The sequence below is a fragment of the Chiloscyllium punctatum genome, chromosome 16 (assembly GCF_047496795.1).
Source record: "Chiloscyllium punctatum isolate Juve2018m chromosome 16, sChiPun1.3, whole genome shotgun sequence".
In the NCBI taxonomy this organism is placed as follows: Eukaryota; Metazoa; Chordata; class Chondrichthyes; order Orectolobiformes; family Hemiscylliidae; genus Chiloscyllium; species Chiloscyllium punctatum.
This window is the reverse complement of record NC_092754.1, coordinates 7,568,021-7,588,487: the sequence shown is the minus strand read 5'-3', so window position 1 is coordinate 7,588,487 and position 20,467 is coordinate 7,568,021. Positions and strand designations below refer to the sequence as shown.

Genomic DNA, 20,467 nt, shown 5'->3' with positions numbered 1-20,467 from the left:
TACCGTAGCTGGAGAATTGATAACTGCAACGTTATAACCATACTGGAAGGAAGATCCAAATGTCGACACGAGAATAGCAAAGGCCAGGACTCTGGTTAGTCGCTGGGGAAAAGCAACATCGTCACATCACATGATCAAATTAAATGGCAAAATTAACATAGGATATTAACACAGATAATTTTTAAAATTAACAAATGGAAAAGTTAAAATAGATTAGTTGTAGCTTTTGTGAAAAGAGCATTTTTTTTTTATCATTCATCAGATGTGGGCATCACTGGCTATGCCAGAAATTTATTACTCATGTTTGTGGTGAGCTGCCTTCCTGAACCACTGCAGGCATTGAGGTGTATGTCTGCTCACATTGGCTGTTAGGGAGGGAGTTCTGGGATTCTAATCATGTGACACTGAAGTACGGCAATATACCTCCAAGTGAGTGTCTTGGAGAGGATCTCGCAGGTACTGTGTTTCTCTGTGTCTGATGCCTTTGTCCTTCGACATGGTAAAGGTAATATCACTACCATAGAGCTGCTGTCTTATTCCAGAAGATGCAGTGGGGTGAGTTTAACCTGAGGGTCACCACACCTCAAACAAAGGGCATGTCGTGGGTTTGGAAGATGTTATTAAAAGTCCTCTGGTAAGTTCCTACAATGCATATTGTAGCTGGTACACACATCAAATGAACTTAGTGGTTTGACTCTGGATCAACTTTATGGTCAAATGTATTACAAACATATGTATTTACAAGCATGTGATAGCACAGCGGTAATATCACTGGCCCAGTAATTCAGAGGGTTGTGCTAATCTTCCAGGATGTGGGATTATATTTTACTAAACGGAATTCAAAATCACTTAACAAAGCGAGAACACAAAGCCAGCCTCAGTACTGATGACTATGAAACTACCTGGTTCACGTCCTTACCTGGTGTGGTTTACAGATGACTCCTTTAATATGGTTAACTCTTAACCTTCCTCTGAAATAGCCTGAGGGATCTGCTCAGTTCAAGGTCAATGAGGAATGCACACAAAATGATGTCTACATCTCCCACTGATAACCAGGAGCAGGAGCAGGATTCTCACTGCACATTCCAGGATCCCATTGTCAGACTCCAATGGGATCAGAATCCCACCCTGTCTGGGAAGTGCAGTGGTCACAGGGCAGAATCCCTCAATGTTCAAAGGCACAGCAGAAGAACAGAACTTGCTGCTTCGAGCTGACTCAGGGAATCAGGCCCTTCAGATGGAGTCTCTTGATCTAATATGAGAAATAGAGGGATCCAACTTGGACAGTTGCCCACCTCCTCACCGTTGCCACCCAGCTCTACCACCCAGCAGCTACTCCAGTTTCTCTGGCATCTCAAAATCACTGGAAAACCCTGAGCAGCCTCTGACGTGACCTTATAATGACCTCCCCCTGAATGAGGCTGATTCGCTAGTTCCCACAGGTAGGCCCACTCCTCCACTTTCATTTTGGATATATATTCTGGGGGCATTCAGGTCTGTGGAACACTCCAGCCACTGCAGCTGCTCCCAGTACAAGGTTATCTCATATATGTATCTTGGGACATTTTGGCCTAAATGGTTTAAGATGAAGCTAAGGCTCAGTGGTTAGCACTGCTGCCTCACAGCACCAGGGACCTGAGTTCGATTCCACCCTCAGGTGACTGTCTGTGTGGAGTTTGCACATTTTCCCCCTGTCTGCACGGGTTTCCTTCAGGTGCACTGGTTTCCTCCCACCGACCATAGATGTGCAGATTAGGTTGATTGGCCATGGGAAATTGCCCGTAGTGTCCAGGGATGTGCTGGCTGGGTAGATTAGCCATGGGAAATATAGGGTGGTGGGGGAGGGTGAGTCTAGGTGGAATGCTCTTCAGAGGGTTGAAGGGGACTTGATGGGCTGAATGGCTTGCTTCCACACTGTAGGGATTTGATGATTTAAGGGACTTTCCATTTTGTTTTTGTAAAGTACAAAATACTCTTGCACTTGAGCTTTCTAGTAAACTGTTGGATTTCTAACTATTTCAAGTTCTGTCATCTTCCTGAAACACTTTAACAATTTTCAGTAAGGGGCTTTGGAGCCCAATGCCAGCCACATTCTGGATTTCTTCTCTGTGTCATATCTGTACTCCTCATGTGCCTCATCTTCCCTGCAGACATCCAATTGGGTTACAAATGAGTTTTGTATCAGAGTAATGGCACTGAGATCTGTGAGGAGGCAGGAACGGCCTGTAGAATACAACCGTCCAAGGCAGACAGCAGCCATGATGGGTGTTGTTACTATCTTGTGGAAGAAAGGAGACAGTTCATCAGAGGTCTGCAGCCTCATGGTTGACCGAAGTGGACAAATCATTGACTAAAGGCCAATAATATCTGACCAGAAACAGAAACACTTATTGTCAAAATCCTTTCCTCAGGGAAACATTACTTTATGGTTCAAATAAAAATAGAAAGTGCTCAAAATACTCAACAGATCCGGCAGCATTTATGGAGATAAATAGTTACCATTTCAGCTCTTCTTCAGAAGGGAAGGGAAGTAGAAAGGGGACAGTTGGATGAAGTACAAAAGAAAGAGTCTGGTTTAGGGTAGAGGGTGGGGCAGATAAATGCCAAAAGGTGTCATGGGTCAGAAAGCAAAGGGAGAGATGCAGTAAAGAAGGAAAGCTTCAGTCTAGAGTGGGTGCTACTGGCAGAGTAAGGGATATCTGAAAGAAAAAACATGAAATGAGGATATAGCCAGCATTAGGCAAAAGAAAATCAAAATGGAGGCCAGAGTTCATGATTTGAAATTGTTAAATATTTCTTGTTAGTTAAGGTAATCAAGGGATATGAAGCAAATATAAATTTGATAAATGGAGTTGGGCTACTGATCAGGTTTAACCAACCTGCTCAGAAACATTATTACACACTTGTGGAGCAAGAAGGACTTGAACCTAGGTCTCCTAGCTCAAAGGTAGGGGCACTATTATTGTGCCACATAGACTCCTCTGTTCCCTTGGCCTCTAACAAAACTGTTCAGAAATGTTGATACACACCTGTGGAGCAGGTGGGACTGGAACCCAGGTTGCCTGGCTCAGAGGTAGGGACAGTACCAGTGCATCACAAGAGCTCTAGAAGCTGCTGAATGCAATATTAAGGGTGGAATTTCTTCCAAGTGGGTTGGAAAGGTGTGCAGCAACGTGCAACAGGCGGTGTGGGCTATGACAATCAGCAGTTTGAAAATTGCCCTCAAAATTGGCATTCCCTGGCCAGGGAGAATGATGGCTATTATTTAGAGGTGAGTGGGTTCCAACCTATTCCCCACCAGCCCAGTTTCCCATTCCTCTCGCGTTATGAAAATGACAGAGCACTGACACAACATTGGCAGCAATATTTCCAAAACACACCCAGGGACCACCTCAGCCCCTATGAGTGATTGAAAATCACATCCACTAACTCAATTGCCTGATCTGCTGAGTATTCTTTTTTAAGAGTCCCTTTTTCACTTTCAGTCTGCCGTACGGTTTTGCTCTTGTGGTGCTGTTCTGTGATATTGATAAGAAACCTGACAGAGAAAGTGCCAGTGAATATCAGAAGAGCAGTTCATTGTACTCACAATAGACAACACACAGAAAATGGCCAGGTAAAATGAGAACTCACCCCTTTCCTTTTAGTAGATTGTTGCAAAACCTCTGATCCTTCCATGATTTCTTGATTCTGTTCATAGTTTGGAAATCCTAATCTTGAATGTCTTCAATGTTGATACCTTGGACTTTGGACACATTATCAGGAAGACAATGTTATTACCTGTTGAATTTTATAATGGCTTCTAATCATTAGGTGGTCACTGCAACTAGTCCACTGCAACTATGGCATATTTAAAAACAAACGTTATATACAGAGAGTAAAAACTACCCTCTTGCTGATCAAAATGTACTACGTTTGTGCATTATATTAATGCTTACACTTTACATTAAGACAAATGTGCTTTCTAAACTTTGAAAGTCAAAATGCTACACCACTGGTTACACAAATGATGATGCAAGAATCTGTTACAAAAAAAAAATCCATGTTGCTTTTTGAAACCTTATTAACTCATCACAGTCACTGTTGTGGTTCGAGGCAATTTTGACTCAGTGAGGAAATGCCATAAATGACTGCTTAATCTGTCACTGGGGTTTGAAAACAGCCCACTGGGGATCTCCTTACCTTCCTCTAAATGATGCCGAGGGATCTTTGATTTTCACTTGGACAGGCAGATAGGACCTTGCTTCTAATGCCTGATCTGGAAAATGGCACCTGCAGCAATGCAGCACTCCACCATCACTGCGCTAAATTAATGCCAGATTAGATATTGAATGCACGTCCTACAATGTGATTGGAACACATGGATTTTCAGTCAAAAACACCTTAAATTGACACCAAAAAAGCATTTAATTGCTATAAAAAAAGAGATAATTTGCATGCCATTGACACAGTTACAGAATATACCTTCCCTTCCTTTCGCTGGGTTTGAATCACGGTTTCTTTTTATTCATCCATGGGATGAGGGCGTCACTGGCTGGGCCTGCATTTATTGCCCAACCCTAATTGCCCAGAGGGCAATTAAGAGACAGCCACATAGTTGTGAGTGTGGAGTTACATGTAGGCCAGATCAGGTGTGAATGGCAGTTTCTGTTCCTGTTACTGAATCAGATGGGGTTTCCCGACAATTGGCAATGGTTTCATAATCATCACTAGATCCTTAATTCCAGATTTTATTGAATTCCGATTCCACCACCTGCTGTGGTGGGATTCGAACCCAGGTCCTCAGAATACTACCTGGATCGCAGGACCCAGGCCCTCAGAATACTACCTGGATCGCAGGATTAATCTGCAAAAAGAAATCAAAGTTAACATTCCGGGTCCAGTTCTGAGGAAAAGTCAGTGGACCTGAAACGTTAACTCTGATTTCTCTGCACAGGTGCTGCCTGATCTGCTGAGCTTTTCCAGCAACCTCTGTTCTTGTTTCTGATTTACAGCTTCCAAAGTTCTTTCAGTTTTCATAGAATGTGAGTTCCCTAACTGGGGCTGTTAATCTAGTCCAATCCAGGAGCCCCATGTAGCATAAAAGGATGAATATCAATGATACTGAGCCCTGGATTACCTGACTCAGTGAGAGGCAGTGCCATTGTCAAAGGCTATGCATTTGTGAATAAAGAGTGATTGGTGATGGGATGTGGCCTCTTTAAAATACCTAATAATCTAATATGAACTGTTTACTGATTGTGTTACTTATCTACCATTACACAAATGTTTGCATGGAACAATCTCAAACTTCAACTTTTGAAAGAGCTTGCTGGACCAATGCACGAATCGATATTGACTTAATTTAGTTCTGAATGTTTGAGTTAAACATCACATTTGATCATTAGTCTCTCCTGTCCCGGTTTCTCTTTTATTGTTTTTGATGACACTCTAGAAGGCCTGAGAGTTCCCTGGTGGGATTTGAAAGGGATTTTAGTCTTGAACTCTGCATTAGTGCAAATATTCATAAGGTAAAATATACAATCATCACTTTGTTTTAAAAAGTCTCGTTTGTATCCCAGAAACATTCTTCAGTGGAGTATCCTGGAATGTCAGTGCCGAAGGAACCTATTTCGACTCCCTGTGGTATTCTCTCATGGTGTGCAATTAGAGGCACGATTTGTGTGTTTTTCCAAATCAGGGTTACAGGACAGGTCCTAAAAATACACACTGCACCCTGGAAATCCCTCGGGACTGTTTTGCCCCTGAAGATGCAGTGAAAAACACGCTTTACTCTTGCACCAGGCTAGACCCTTCCTGGTTTCCAGGTTGGAACATCCAAGGGACATCAACGCATGATATTCCTCTTTCTTTCAGGTTAACGCAACTGCTCATACCAAGCAACAAAATCTATTAAACAGAGAATCCTGCACACCCACACCCTCAACAAGAAGCAGAACTCACAGAAAACATGCGTTGCGAAAGATGCTTTTTTCTTCCATTTATTTAAAGTTAATGGATATTGATCTGTGGGCTGAACACTGGTGAGGTCCCACCACCCATTCCATGTCAGCTGTGCTGGGTTTCTTTCTGATGGTGTTATTGATTTTGCTATAAGTAGCCCCTCTTGTCAAGGAACACAGAAATGTGTAGTTTTACTTTAACCTTGACACAACAGCCCTGGTGCTCTCAGTAGAAGTATGGCTATAATTTTAATTATGAAACTAAAACAAGCAGAAAGGTTATTCCAAACCTTGTCACATCGCATCTGTCACTGCTGTAGAAGCAGCAGCATTTTTTGCAAATGGTCTGTCTCTTGGAGGGAAACATGGAACGATATTGTTTTCTCATCGAGACATTTTATTCTTGACATTAGGAATCACAATGGGAGACTGGATACATGACAGGCCATAGAATGGGAATGCTGTTGGATTTACCTCAGTTTGAATGATGAAAATCAGCAAGTATAACACTTGATTAATGATCCAGCATGGTATTGATCCAGCAAGGTTCCAGGCAGTGTTTGGTCAATACTGAGTAAGTGCTGATGTGCTACATTTAACTGTTTCATCAATGACCTTCAATTCACCAAAAGGTCAGAAATGGGGATGTTCACCAATGATTGCACAATGCTCAGCTCCATGTGTGACTCCTCAGATACTAAAGACCTCTGTGTCCATTTGCAGCAAGACCTGGTTTGAGCTAATGAGTAGCAAGTAGCATTTGTGCCACACAAATTTGTTTATGGAAAGTGGGTGACATGGCCAGGCTAATCTTTATTGTCCGTCCTTAATTACCCTGGAGAAGCTGATGTAAGGTGCTACGTTGAGCGGTTGCAGTCCTTGGGGTGTAGGAAGAACCACAGTATTATTAGAATGAGCTATTTTGTGCCTGACAATGGCCATGTTCAACATGAGAGCATCTGACCAAATCCCCTTGACATTCAATAGTATTACCATCATTGAATCTCCCACTATTTACATTCTAGGGGTTATCATTGACTAGAAGCTGAATTGGACCAGCCATATAAATATTCTTGCTAACAAGTCCAAGGCTGATCCAAGTCCCCTCCTGATTCCCCAAAGCCTGTCCATCACTACAAGGCACAGGTCAGATACACAGTGGAATACTCTCCACCTGTCTGTATGGTTGGGTGCAGCTCCAACAACACTCAGGAAGCTGGACATCAGCAAGAACAAAGCAGATCAGTTGATTGGACCTCATTCCGCCACATTCAATGTTCATTCTCTCCACCAACACTGCTTCAGCAAGCTGTACCATCTACATTAGGCATTGCAGAAGTTTGCCAGTGCTCCTTCCACAGCACCTTCCGAACTTTACCACCATGAAGGATAAAGGGGCAGCACGTACATGGGAACACCACCAAATGCATGTTCTTCTCCCAACCACTCACCATCCTGACATGGAAATATATCGCCGTTCCTTCACTGTCACTGGATCAAAATCCTGGAATTCCCGAAATTCCTAACAGCACTGTGGATGTCTCTGAACCCCAATGACTGTAGTAGTTCAAGAAGATGGTTCACCACCAACTTTTCCAAGGAACTTAGGAACAGGCAATAAGTTGTAGCCTAGTCAGTGACTTTCACATTGGATGAACTAATAAAAATAAAATAGGCCTAAGTACCTTTAAACAATGGAGAAAAAGAGTGCTAATTTCCTTCGAGATCACTACCCAAACATCCCTATTAGCAAAGCCAATGTGTGGAGGCGAGTATTTCTTAATTCAACCAGTGTTTTGACATACCACTGAAGCAAGTAGGATTTGTACTCAGGCTTTCTGGATCAGAGTAAGGGACACTACCACTGTGCCACAAGAGCCAGAGTGTGAATGAAGATCTGATACGTGTTGACTGGATCCAGCTGTTTTGTCACTTGTGTATGAGCCCAATGTTGGCTGAATGCCCACAGGGCAACGTGTCCCTCCCCAGCCAACTGACATTATTGCTGAATTCCCACAGCTCTTCCATCAAAGTTATGGTGACTGAGCGTCACTGAAAATGCTCACACTTAATCTCCGAGCCCAGGCATTGGATTGTTTGGATAGAAACCAAAGGGTTGTTGGGAGCTATTACTCTGAATCTCAGTCAGAAGCCTCTTTGCTGTCTCTGCAAAAGACTGGGTAATAATATGGTTAATGTGCCCCAACATACGCAGCCAAAAAGAAACACGTAAACACTGAAAATGACCTAATTTGAGTTAAGAAATTCTGCTTCCTATATTTAAAAATGTTCTTTGCACAGTTTTCTATTTGTGGCCTTTGGATTGAAAGAGACGAGACGTGAGGGAGAATTAGAAAAACAGGAAGTGGGTTTGGAAATGGTCTAGCAAGCAAAATAATGTTGGTCCTGTGAGAACCTAAATGAGAATTTTGAGAAGCTTCCTCTTGTTAGAATTGTACAGTTCCTTCCCTAAACCTTTCCATTCACCTCCCCCTCTCTACCCCTTCAATATGAGTCATTTTGATCCAAATTGTTGTGCCCATCCTCCCATCTGTCCTCCCGTTTAATGTTGTTCAATTAACGATCCTGTATAATCATCTTAAAGCCTTTCACTATGTCAAAGATGCTGAGTAAATGGAAGTTATTGTTACTGTGAGGTTTCTGCAATGGACTGATGTTATAACATTTCCCAGAGCATCCAACTACTGCATGAATTACTGACTGACTGAAAACTGTGGGCCATCCTTTGGGTGAATGTTGCAGCAGTGCCAGTGCAGATTAGGGGTGGCATTGTGGCTCAACGGTTAGCACTGCTGCCTCACAGCAGCAGGGTCCCAGGTTTGATTCCAACCTCGGGCAACTGTCTGTATAGAGTTTGCACGTTTTTCCCCGTGTGGGTTTCCTCCGAGTGCTCCGGTTTCCTCCCACAGTCCAAAGATGTGCAGGTTAGGGTGAATGGGCCATGCCAAGTTGCCCACAGTGTTAGGTGCATTAGCCAGAGGGAAATGGGTCTGGGTGGGTTACTCTTCGGAGGGTCGGTGTGGACTGGTTGGGCTGAATGGCCTGTTTCCGCACTGTAGGGAATCGAATTTAATCTGGATCCATTGCTTCAATTCTGTTGTACTTTCAATGCAATCAATCAGGCCAAACGTAGACACTACTTGAAGGGTTAAGGGGCACTCAGACAGAGTGATCATAGTACAGTGATAATCAGATTAATGCTAAGCTGCTTGATACTGCTTGCATTGCAATCTTGTTATAATCGCCTGATTACATTATCTTTGGTCAATAATTTACTCCTGTGGATCTATAGCTGAGAGAATTAAAGCTTTATTTATATTATCAACTCTTCACTGAGCAGCCAAATAACCTAAAAGTCCTCTTACTCGTTCCTAAACAATACACAGTTAAAAATCACATCTGATAAGGGGTTCATGCCCGAAACATCGATTGTCCTGCTCCTCGGATGCTGCCTGACCTGCTGTGCTTTTCCAGACCACACTCTCAACTCTGATCTCCAACATCTGCAGTCCTCACTTTCTCCTAAAGATCACACAACATCAGGTTATAGTCCAACAGGCTTATTTGGAAGCACTAGTTTTCGGAGCGCTGCTCCTTCATCAGGTAGCTAGGATGAAAGCCAGTGCTGCCAAATAAACCTGTTGGACTATAACCTGGTGTTGTGTGATTTTTAACCTTGTCCACCCCAGTCCAACACTGGCTCCTCCACATCATGGCTAAACAATACAAGTTATGTACTTGAGCTGAGAAAATTAAGGGTGGCCCAATATGAAAGATGATGATGGAACCACAAGATGTATCATCAGTGAGATCACAACAAAAGGCAAACCCTTCGAAGATATAAAGGGAATTAAAATTTTTCGCACCGAGGTGTGTGTGTGTGTGTGTATGTGCTTGTGTATGTGTGTATGTGCGTGTGTGTATGTGTGTATGTGCGTGTGTGTATGTGCGTGTGTGTGTGTGTGTGTGTATTTGTATGTCATGTTGGGAGGCAGGGGGAAGAGTGTTTGAGGGTGGATTTCTCTGCAACTTGCTGAAGTGATGCTCATAAATGTTTGAAATTATTCATGGGTGGCACAGTAGATAGCACTGCTGCTTCACAGCACAAGGGACCAAGGTTTGATTCCAAACTCAGACAACCGTCTGTGTGGAGTTTGTACAATCTCCCCATGTCTGTGTGGATTTCCTCTCTGGGTGTTCCGGTTTCCTCCCACAGTCCAAAGGTATGTAGGTTTGGTGGATTGGCCATGCTAAATTGCCAATAGCATCCGGTGATGTGGATCAGCCTTGGGAAATTCAGGGCTATAGGATGGGTCTATGTGGGATGCTGTTCAAGGGTCAGTGTGGACTCAATGGGCCGAAAAGCCTGCCTTCATGATTTAGGGATTCTATGCATTATCAGGAAAAGTTTACAAAATCATGAGAGGCATGAATAGGGTAAATAGACAAGGTCTTTTCCCTGGGGTGGTGGAATCCAAACTAGAGAGCATAGGTTTAGGGTGAGAGGGGAAAGATTTAAAAGAGATTGAAGGGGCAACACTTCCATGCAGAAGGTGGTGTGTGTACGGAATGAGCTGTCAGAGGAAGTTGTGGAGGCTGGTACAAATACAGTATTTAGAAGGCATCTGGATGGGTATATGAATAAGAAGGATTTAAAGGGATATAGCACAAGTGCTTGCAAATGGAATTTAGGATATCTGGTCTGCGTTGATGAATTGGACCAGGGAGTCTGTTTCCATGCTGTACATCTCTATGACTGTAAATTTTTGCTAAATTGTAACAAGCTCTCGGATGGTCTGTTTTTGGTGCAACTTACTGAGTGATTCAGTGAGATTCGCAGAACAACTTGTAAAAGTTATGTCCCTAAAATTAAAATCTCCTCTGACAGGGAGGAGGGTGATAAAATAATCAGATGATCCATGTTCACTGGTCTGAAGGATGAATGCATCAGGGTAGGGTGGAGGATAATAGTCGGCGTTGGTTTTTGTTATATCTCTGCCTTTATATAACTGCAATGTGTGGGATGCTGATGGGAGCTTCAGCAACAGTTTAAGGAAGCAGTAGTTGCTTGTGTATGTGCTTTAAGTTTGACCAGCCTGCTTGGGCAGCTTCTTTGTTCTCCTACCTCTGACCATACTAATACCCCGTGAAAGGGAGGAATGCAGATGCTGGACATTAGAGTCAAGAATGTGGTGCTGGAAAAGCACAGCAGGTCAGGCAGCATCCGAGGAGCAGGTAAATCGACGTTTTGGGCAAAAGCCCTTCAAGAGCAATCATGAGCCCTGAATCAAAAGTCCTGATGAAGGGCTTTTGCCTGAAACGTCGATTTTCCTGCTCCTCGGATGCTGCCTGACCTGCTGTGCTTTTCCAGCACCACACTCTCGTACCAATACCCACTCCCCCACTGCCCCGTCCTCCTCTGCCATTGGGTGGTCCCCCATGCCCTTTCTCACAGTGCAGTCATCCTCGTCCTGTCAGCTGGGTGTTTGGTGCAAATTTGCAGGTTGTGTTTTTGATTCTAAAGCTTAAATCAATATCAGTTGCGAACAACTGTGGCCCCGCGCTGTTGAGTAGACAAACCCATTCTGTCTGAATTACTTCCTGGCCCTGAATCACTCTAAAATATTCGTCAATATTTTGTGAAACAGGAGCATCCAATAAATGGGGATTTGTACTCTTCTCAACAGGATACCAGCTGATTCCTGATTTCCAGCACATGGCAGAAATGCAGTCATCTATAAATATTTTATTGACATCATTATTTTGCTGCATTAGAGAGCAGCATCATTTATTCATGCACACACAACTTTAGTTCCTGGCCCTCCCTGGGACACATTCTCTCATCACTGTCTTTCATTCAGATAGAAGTGTCTGCATTTTTCCTTTATTGTGGAGCAAAGAGTTCCATTTTGCACCATGCCATCTAATTGTTTTGATGTCTTTTCCATAAATTGGATGTTCCCTCCTGAGCTGGTACCAGATGGCTTTTTACAATGTATTCAAAAGCAAAATACATGTCAGGATCAGTGATTCAGAGAGAATAAATCACTGAACATTGTAAGCCACATGTACAATTGCCACTTTCACCATCAATTATTTTCATGATGGCAGCAATTGTCAGTATTACTGCACTTTGAGTAAGAATTGTCAAACTGGCTTGTGAGCCACTCTAGTGTTTGTAAAGACACATCACAAGCCACATAGAGAGATAAGAGAGTTTCAGTTCGATTGTTCAGTGGTTATGCTGCTAGTAATCCAATTAAGCTAGGAATTCAAATCCCAGCAGGGCAATTTAAAAATCTGAATTCACTTGGCAGCAGCTGCAAAAATAGACAAATCGCTCAAACTGTTCACCTTCTGCTCATCAGGACAGGATTTCAAGAATACCAAATCTCAAATGGAATACAATTTATACCGCATAGAAAGAGGGGTTGGTCAGTGGAGTCTGATTGATAAAGGTTTTGTCATGGAGAATGCGATCAGAAATAGTTAACAGTCATGTTTTGGTTTAACTTTTGGAAATCTTTTGGAAATCGGAATTCAGTTTTTAAAAAGTGGTTGGCTCCAGGTAAAGTAACTGTGAAGCTGTCCGATTGTGCTGCTAATCCAGCTGGTTCATGACGGTCTTCATTACGGTATTGTCTTTACTCTGTCGAGCTGTGTCTAGAGGGATTCATTCTTAACTGTCCTCTGGCATGGCCTAGGGTGTATCAAACCAGCTCCTGTAGTTAGAAGGCAAAGAGCTACCGATACTTCTGAGGGCAAGTGTGGATGGGTAATAACTGTAGGCCTTAACCGTGATGCCCACTTCCTGAAAATGAATAAGATAGAAACTAAAGATGCTGGGTGCCCAAATTGTCAATGTTTTCAATGCGAGTGCTCCAAAAACCAAAACACTTGTTGCATGCTAAGAAGGCCTTACGGCTTTTTGTAAATTTGTTTCATGGGATGTGGAAGTGACTGAAGGACAGTATTTGTTGCCAATCCCTATTTTCCCTGAAGAAGGTGAGGTGCCTTCTTGAACCGCTGTAGTCCACATGATAACACTTTTATCATGGAGGGAGTTCCAGGAATCTGACCAGGATGGTCAAGTAGTGGTAGCGTCAATACCATTGGGCCTGGGTTCAAGTTCTGGTTATCGGGAAGACAGTGACCACAGCTCCTGGTTGTGGTAGGCCCAGAGCCAGGGACTCCTGGTTAGCAATGAGATGGCAACGGCAGTGGAGCTGAGGGGGGTGCTCCTGGTTGCCGGGCAACTGTGGGTCCAGTATGGAACCCAGCGGCCTCTCGGTGAGGAGGGCCCAGTGATGAAGAGATGGTGCCTGGAATGTGGCAAAGTTGGTGGGTCTGGCACAGGCGGCTATGGGGTGGTGGTGCAGGTGTCCTCAGTCAGCCAGCTCAGGGTACAGGCCTCCTGGTGGAGGTGGCAGAACCAAGATGGATTCTCTTTATCGTTTTATTCTGAAACTATTCAAAATGGCGCCATACTGTAGTGACAATTGAAGCTTTTCGCTGTATTTTACCATGCTGTTTATTGTGGAGTACAAGTGACATTAAATCATCATTCATTCATTGGTCTGTCCCAGAGGTGTGTGTCACAACATTGTCTAAGCAGAATAATTAAAATACTGGCTGTTCCAAGTCGGAATAGTCTGTGAGTTGGAAGAGAGCTTTCATGTGGCTGTGTTTTTGTGGTCTGCTTTGATCTTCTCATTGGTGCCATGTTATGGTTTTAGCAAGTGCTATTGAAGGAGCCTTGGCAAATTGCAACAATGTCCTAGGGCAGATAGGATTTGCCTTCAACAAGCATTATCAATTGCCTTTGTGCTAGTTATAGGGACATATGAATATAATAGTAGACTATTCACTCTATCAAGTTTGCCCATCATTCAGTATGAGCATTGCTCATTGCACACTTCAATGCCTTTTATTCGCCAACATCCTCATAATCCTGTGTGCCATTGATAATCAGAGATCTACCAATTTCCCCCTTTGTTCCAAGACTGAGCTTCCACAGCCCTTTGTGGTGGAGAATTACAAAGATTCACCACCTTCAAGACACTACATGCCCAGTTTACCAATATCTTCCTTCATAGAACACTCCCATGATGCAGTGCACAAGCCTGATGATTCATCATTGCACTCCCTGCATGGATAATATCATTCCTGAAATAAGGACACTAAAACTGCACACAGAACATTCTGTGCGGTCTAACTAAGCTCTTAAACAATTGAAGCAAGACTGCACTTACTTCTGTCCTCAAATCTTCTTGCAATAAAGTCTAGTATTCCATTAACCATCTTCGTAGACTCTTATTTCCAGGTGCAGCAAGCTAAGATTGACTGTGAAACTATCCTGCTGATGGGTGAGTTCCGAATCAGAGGACACAGTTTAAAAATAAGGGGTAGGCCACTTAGAACAGAGTTGAGGAGAAACTTCTTCACCCAGAGAGTGGTGGGTGTATGGAATGCTCTGCCCCAGAAGGCTGGGAGGCCAAGTCTCTGGATACTTTCAAAAAAGAGTTGGATAGAGCTCTTAAGGATAGTGGATTCAAGGGTTATGGGGATAAGGCAGGAACAGGATACTGATTGAGGATGATCAGCCATGATCATAATGAATGGTGGTGCTGGCTCAAAGGGAAGAATGGCCTACTCCTGCACCTATTGTCTATTGCCAGGAAAAACCACCCATTGGGTTCACTCCTATCCATGGGAAGGCAACTACTGTCCTCACCTGGTCTGGCTTATGTGTGACTCTAGGCTGACAGTAATGTGGTTGACTCTGGACAATTTGGGATGAGCAATAACTGATGGTCAGGCCAGTGATATCCATGTCCTATGAATGATTTCAAAAATGTAATTATAATAAACGTGTTTATTACAATGGTAATATTTTACAGTGGTGACAGAAATAAAGCGTAGAATAAAGTGCAACTTTTACTTCACCGTCTATAGTTGTCTTAACCTTGTGCATACATCGGCAGGGAGTTGACGTTGGCAGGGAGTTGGCATTGGCAGGGAGTTGGTGTCGGTGTCGGGAGTGTGTTGGCATTGGGAATTTGTTGGCGTCAATAAACAGATCCAGACAAAAGTAGCAACTGTTTAACTATTTGATTCAAACTGGTAGGAATCGTATTTTAGCTTGTGGAACCTCTCACAGATGTATTTGGCCAACTGTGAGCTTCCCAGGGCATTGTCAATCGTGGTCAGTGGACTACAACATACAACATGGAACAGTACAGCACAGTACAGGCCCTTCAACCCTCGATGTTGTGCCAGCCTTTTATCCTACTCTACGATCAGACTAACCTACATACCCTTCATTGTACTATCTTCTATGTGGCTATCTAAGAGTTGCCTAATGTTTCTGATTGTATTCCCACTGCTGGCAGTGCACTCCACACACCCACCACCCTCTGACTAAAGAACCTACTTCTGACATCTCCCCTAAAAATTACCTTAAAATTGTGTCCCCATGTGATAGAAATTTCCACCTTGGGAAAATGTCTCTGGCAATCCACTCTATGCCTCTTGTACACCTCGATCAAATCACTTCTCATTCTTCTTCACTCCAAAGAGAAAAGCTCTAGCTCCATCACCCTTTCTTCATAAGATATGCCCTCCAATCCATCCTGGTAAATCTCCTCTGCACACTCTCTAAAGCATCTACATCCTTCCTATAATGAGGCAACCGAACTGAACACAATATTCCAAGTCTGGTTTAACCAAGACTCTATAGAGCTGCAGCATAACTTCGCAGCTCTTAAATTCAATCCCCCTCCTAATGAAAGCCAACACACCATCTGCCTTCTTAACAACCCTACTAATCTGGGTGGCAACTTTGAGGGATCTATGGACATGGATCTCAAAATCCCTCTGTCCCTCCACACTGCCAAGAATCCTGCCTTTAACCCAATATTCTTCATTCAAATTCAATCTTAGTTTTCCAAGTAATCATAAAACCTCGGAATCCTCTCCAATACTTTGCCCAGCACTGAAGGAAGACTGACTGGCCCCAGGTTTATCCCTATTCCCTTTCTTGAACAAGGAAATAACATTTGCCACCCTCCAATCATCTGGCACTGCTCCAGTGGACAGTGAGAATGCAAAGATCATCTCCAAATGCAGCAATCTCTTCCCTCGCTTCCTGTAGTAACCAGGGATATATCCCATATGTCCCAGGGGATTGATTTATCCTCATGTTTTTCAAATTTTTCAGCACATCCTCCTTCCTCACATTAACCTGTTCTAGCATATCAGTCTGTTTAATGCTGTCCTCAGAAACATCAAGGTCCCTCTCAGTAGTAAATACTGAAGCAAAGTATTCATTAAAGACCTCCCCTACTTCCTCCAACTCCAGGCGCAAACTCCCGCCACTATCCCTGATCGGCTCTCCCTTCACGCTGGTCATCCTCTTGTTCCTCACATAAGTGTAGAATGCCTTAGGGTTTTCCTTCGTTCGACCTCCTAAAGCTTTTCCATGTCCCCTTCCAGCCCTCCTAAGTCCATTCTTCACTTCCTACCTGGCTACCTTATAACCCTCTAAAACTCTGTCTGATCCTTCCCTCCCCAACCTTAACTAAGCTTCCTTCTTCCTCTTGACTAGATGTTCCAAATCCCTTGTCACCCAAGGTTCTTTCAACCTATCACCCCTTCCTTGCCTCAGTGGGACAAACCTGTCCAGCACTTTCATCAGGTGCTTCCTAAACAACCTCTACATTTCTGTTGTGCATTTCCCTGAGAACATCTATTCGTAATCTGGGTACCCCAGTTCCTGCCTAATAGCATTGTAATCCCCCCTTTCCCAATTAAATACTTTCCCATTCCATCTGCTCCTATCCCTCTCCATGAGTACAATCAAGGTCAGGGAGTTGTGATCACTATCACCGAAATGCTCTCCCACTGAGAGATCTGACACCTGGCCTGGTTCGTTGCCGAGCACCAAATCCAATATGACCTCCCCTCGAGTCGGCCTATTTATATATTGCATCAGGAACCCTTCCTGGACACACCTGACAAATACTGCTCTATCCAAATTATTTGAACGAAATAGGTTCCAATCAATATCAGGGAAGTTAAAGTCACCATGACGAACAACCCTGTTACTTCTCCACATTTCCAAAATCAGCCTCCCAATCTGCTCCTCTGTGTCCCTGTTACTATTGGGAGGCTTCTAGAAAGCTCCCAATAAAGTGACTGCTCCTTTCCTGTTTCTGACTTCCACCCATACTGACTTTGCAGACAAACTCTCCTCGACAACCTCCCTTTCTGCAGCTGTGATACTATCCCTGTTTAGCAATGCTACTCCTCCATCTCTTTTACCTTCCTGCCTATTCCTTTTGAAACATTTAAACGCTGGAACATTAACAAACCATTCCTGCCCGTGATATCCAATGGCCACAACATCATAGTTCCAAGTACTGATCTGTGCTTTGAGTCTGTCACCCTTATTCCTGATACTTCTTGTATTAAAATAGACACACTTCAACCCATCACACTCACGGCACCTTTGCCCTAACGAGTGCCTATCCCTCCTCACAGACTCTCTGCACACTGTTTCTGGCTGTTCACTGCCTTCATCATCTGATCCGTTGCTCTGGTTCCCACCCCCCCCCCCCCAACCAATCTAGTTGAAACCCTCCCAAAGAGCTCTAGCAAACCTCCCTAGCAAACTGGAGGTTATTGGTGCCCCTCCAGTTCAGGTGCAAACTGTCCTCCTTGTACAGGTCCAACCTTCCCCCGAATGCATCCCAATGATCCACATATCTGAAATCCTCCCTCCTACACCAGAGCTGCAGCCACGTGTTCAGCTGCAGTCACTCTCTAGTCCTAGCCTCACTAGCCCGTGGCAGTGGTAGCAATCCTGAGATTACTACTCTGCTCATCCTGCCTTCTAGCTTAACTCCCTATATTCTCTTTTCAGGTCCTTTTCCCTTTCCCTATCTATGTCATTGGTACTGATGTGTACCTCGACTTCTGACTGCTCTCTCTCCCCCTTAAGAATCCTGTAGACATGATCTGAGACATCCCTGACCCTGGCATCTGGGAGGCAATACACCACCGGGGAACTTGCTCGTGACCACACAATCTCCTCTCACCATTGAATCTCCTAACACTATCACGCTCCTATTCTCCCCCCTTCTGCTCTGAGCCACAGGGCCAGGCTCAGTTCCAGAGACCTGGCCGCTGTGACTTTCCCCTGGTAGGTTCCCCCCTCAAACAGTATCCAAAACGGTATACTTATTATTGATGGCAATGGCCACAGGGGCTCCCTGCACTGTCTGCCTATTCCCTTTCCATCTCCTGACAGTCACCCAGCCACCTTTATCCTGTAACTTAGGTGTGACTACCTCCCCATAACTCCTCTCTATCAGCCCCTCAGCCTCCCGAATGATCCAAAGTTCATCCAGCTCCAGCTCCCGTTCCCATTCCCTAACGCGGTCTGTGAGCAGCTGGGGTTGGATAGACCTCTCGCAGGCCAATTCAGCAGGGAGTCCAGTGGTGACCCTTCCCTCCCACATCCTGCAAGGGGAGCATGCAACTGCCCGAGCTTCTATCCTTTGTATTCTAAACTGGGAAGAGAGATTGAATAAATGAAAAAAAAACAAAAACATCTTACCAAGCCTCCACACGGTCTTTTTTTTGGTTAGAGGAAGTGGAAGGCTGGGAGGTGTCTCAGGTTTAGCTTTAGCCTGAATATATCAGTTCACGTACCCAGCAATCCCCATGTCCGCTCCCATTCCTTCGTGAAGGTGATAATTCTAAATTCTTACTGCTCTATAATCTCTTTGTTTGCTCTAATCCTGTGTAGATTAGATTACTTACAGTGTGGAAACAGGCCCTTCGGCCCAACAAGCCCACACCGACCCGCCGAAGCGCAACCCACCCATACCTCTACATTTACCCCTTTACCAAACACTACGGGCAATTTAGCATGGCCAATTCACCTGACCTGCACATCTTTGGACTGTGGGAGGAAACCAGAGCACCCAGAGGAAACCCACGCAGACACAGGGAGAATGTGCAAACTCCACACAGTCAGTCGCCTGAGGTGGGAATTGAACCCGGGTCTCTGGCGCTGTGAGGCAGCAGTGCTAACCACTGTGTCACCGTGCCACCGTGTCAGCCTTTGCTCTGCCCATTGACAACATAAGTCTATAAGAGGGAAAAAAAAAACTACCTTTCTGGGAAACCCCTTGTCCTGTCTCTCACCACTCCCGCTCCCGCTGCAAAATGGAGGCCACTGATTCCACAAGCAAAGTATTTAAATGAGAAACGTACGTTCCAGACAGCACCCTGCTCCTCGTCCTCGTCCTCGTCCTCGTCCTCACCGCTCACGCTGCAAAATGGAGGCCGCTGATTCCACGAGGTAAGTTATTAAACGAAAAATTTACATTCCTGGCAATTCCCGGTCCTCGCCCTCACCGCACCCACTGCTGCTACAAAATGGAGGCCTCTGATTCCACGAAGTAATTATTTAAATGGGAAATGTACCTTCCTGACAGTACCCTGGTCCTCGCTCTCACCGCACCCACTGCTGCTACAAAATGGAGGCCTCTGATTCCACGAAGTAATTATTTAAATGGGAAATGTACCTTCCTGACAGTACCCTGGTCCTCGCTCTCACCGCACCCACTGCTGCTACAAAATGGAGGCCTCTGATTCCATGAGCTTTGTATTAAAATGGAAAATTTACCTGCCTTGCAGACCCCTGATTCTCGCTCTCACTGTTGCTGCTACTGCAGCAAAATGGAGGCCACTGATTCCATGAGGTAATTATTTAAATGGGAAACGTACCTTCCTGGCAGCCCCCTGGTCCTCGCCCTCATCGCTCCCATTCTCACTGCGAAATGAAGGCTGATGCTTCCATGAGGTAAGTTATTAAATGAAAAACTTACATTCCTGGCAGCACCCTTGTCCTCGCTCTCACTGCTCCCTCTGCAAAATGGAGGCTGCTGATTCCACAAGGTAACTATTTAAATGGGAAATGAACCTTCCTGACAGCACCCTTGTCCTCGCTCTCACCATACTCACTGCTGCTACAAAATGCAGACCACTTATTCCATGAGGTAAGTTATTAAATGGGAAATTAACCTTCCTGACAACCTCCTGGTCCTCACACTCACTATCCCACTCCCGCTGCAAAATGGAGGCTGCTGATTCCACAAGTTAAGTTATTAAATGGGAAATGTATCTTCCTGGCAGCCCCTTGGTCCTCACTATCCCTGCTACCTCTGCAAACTGAAGGCTGCTGATTCCATGACATAAGTATTTAAATGAGACATTTACCTTCCTGGCAGCCCCCTGGTACTGCCTCACTGCGCCTGTTACTGCATTGATTTTCTCTGTCTCTTTAAGTAGTTCAATGAAATCAACTCTCATTGTTCAAACCTTGAGACAATACATGCCCAGCTTACCAATATCTCTCTTCATAGGACAGTCCCAAGATGCAGTGAGCAAGCCTGATGATTCTTCATTGCACTCCTTGCATGGATAATAATATC

General features: G+C 44.4%; 1 protein-coding gene across 2 annotated transcripts in view; it reads right to left on the bottom strand.

Moving 5' to 3' along the window:
* The window catches only part of slc2a5 (solute carrier family 2 member 5), a 60,888-nt gene extending 41,591 nt beyond the window's left edge, over positions 1–19,297 (bottom strand). The window contains exons 1-4 of one of the 2 annotated variants that reach the window (XM_072586148.1): positions 19,245–19,297; positions 4,183–4,340; positions 3,634–3,745; positions 4–102 (exon numbers count right to left, since the gene is read on the bottom strand). In XM_072586148.1, the coding sequence (XP_072442249.1) occupies positions 4–102; positions 3,634–3,678 (144 nt within the window). In that variant the 5' untranslated portion in view covers positions 3,679–3,745; positions 4,183–4,340; positions 19,245–19,297. Of the gene's footprint in view, positions 1–3; positions 103–3,633; positions 3,980–4,182; positions 4,341–19,244 lie in introns of those variants that run through there. The other variant, XM_072586147.1, reaches the window with a different exon arrangement.
* Between the last annotated feature and the right edge of the window lie 1,170 nt (positions 19,298–20,467).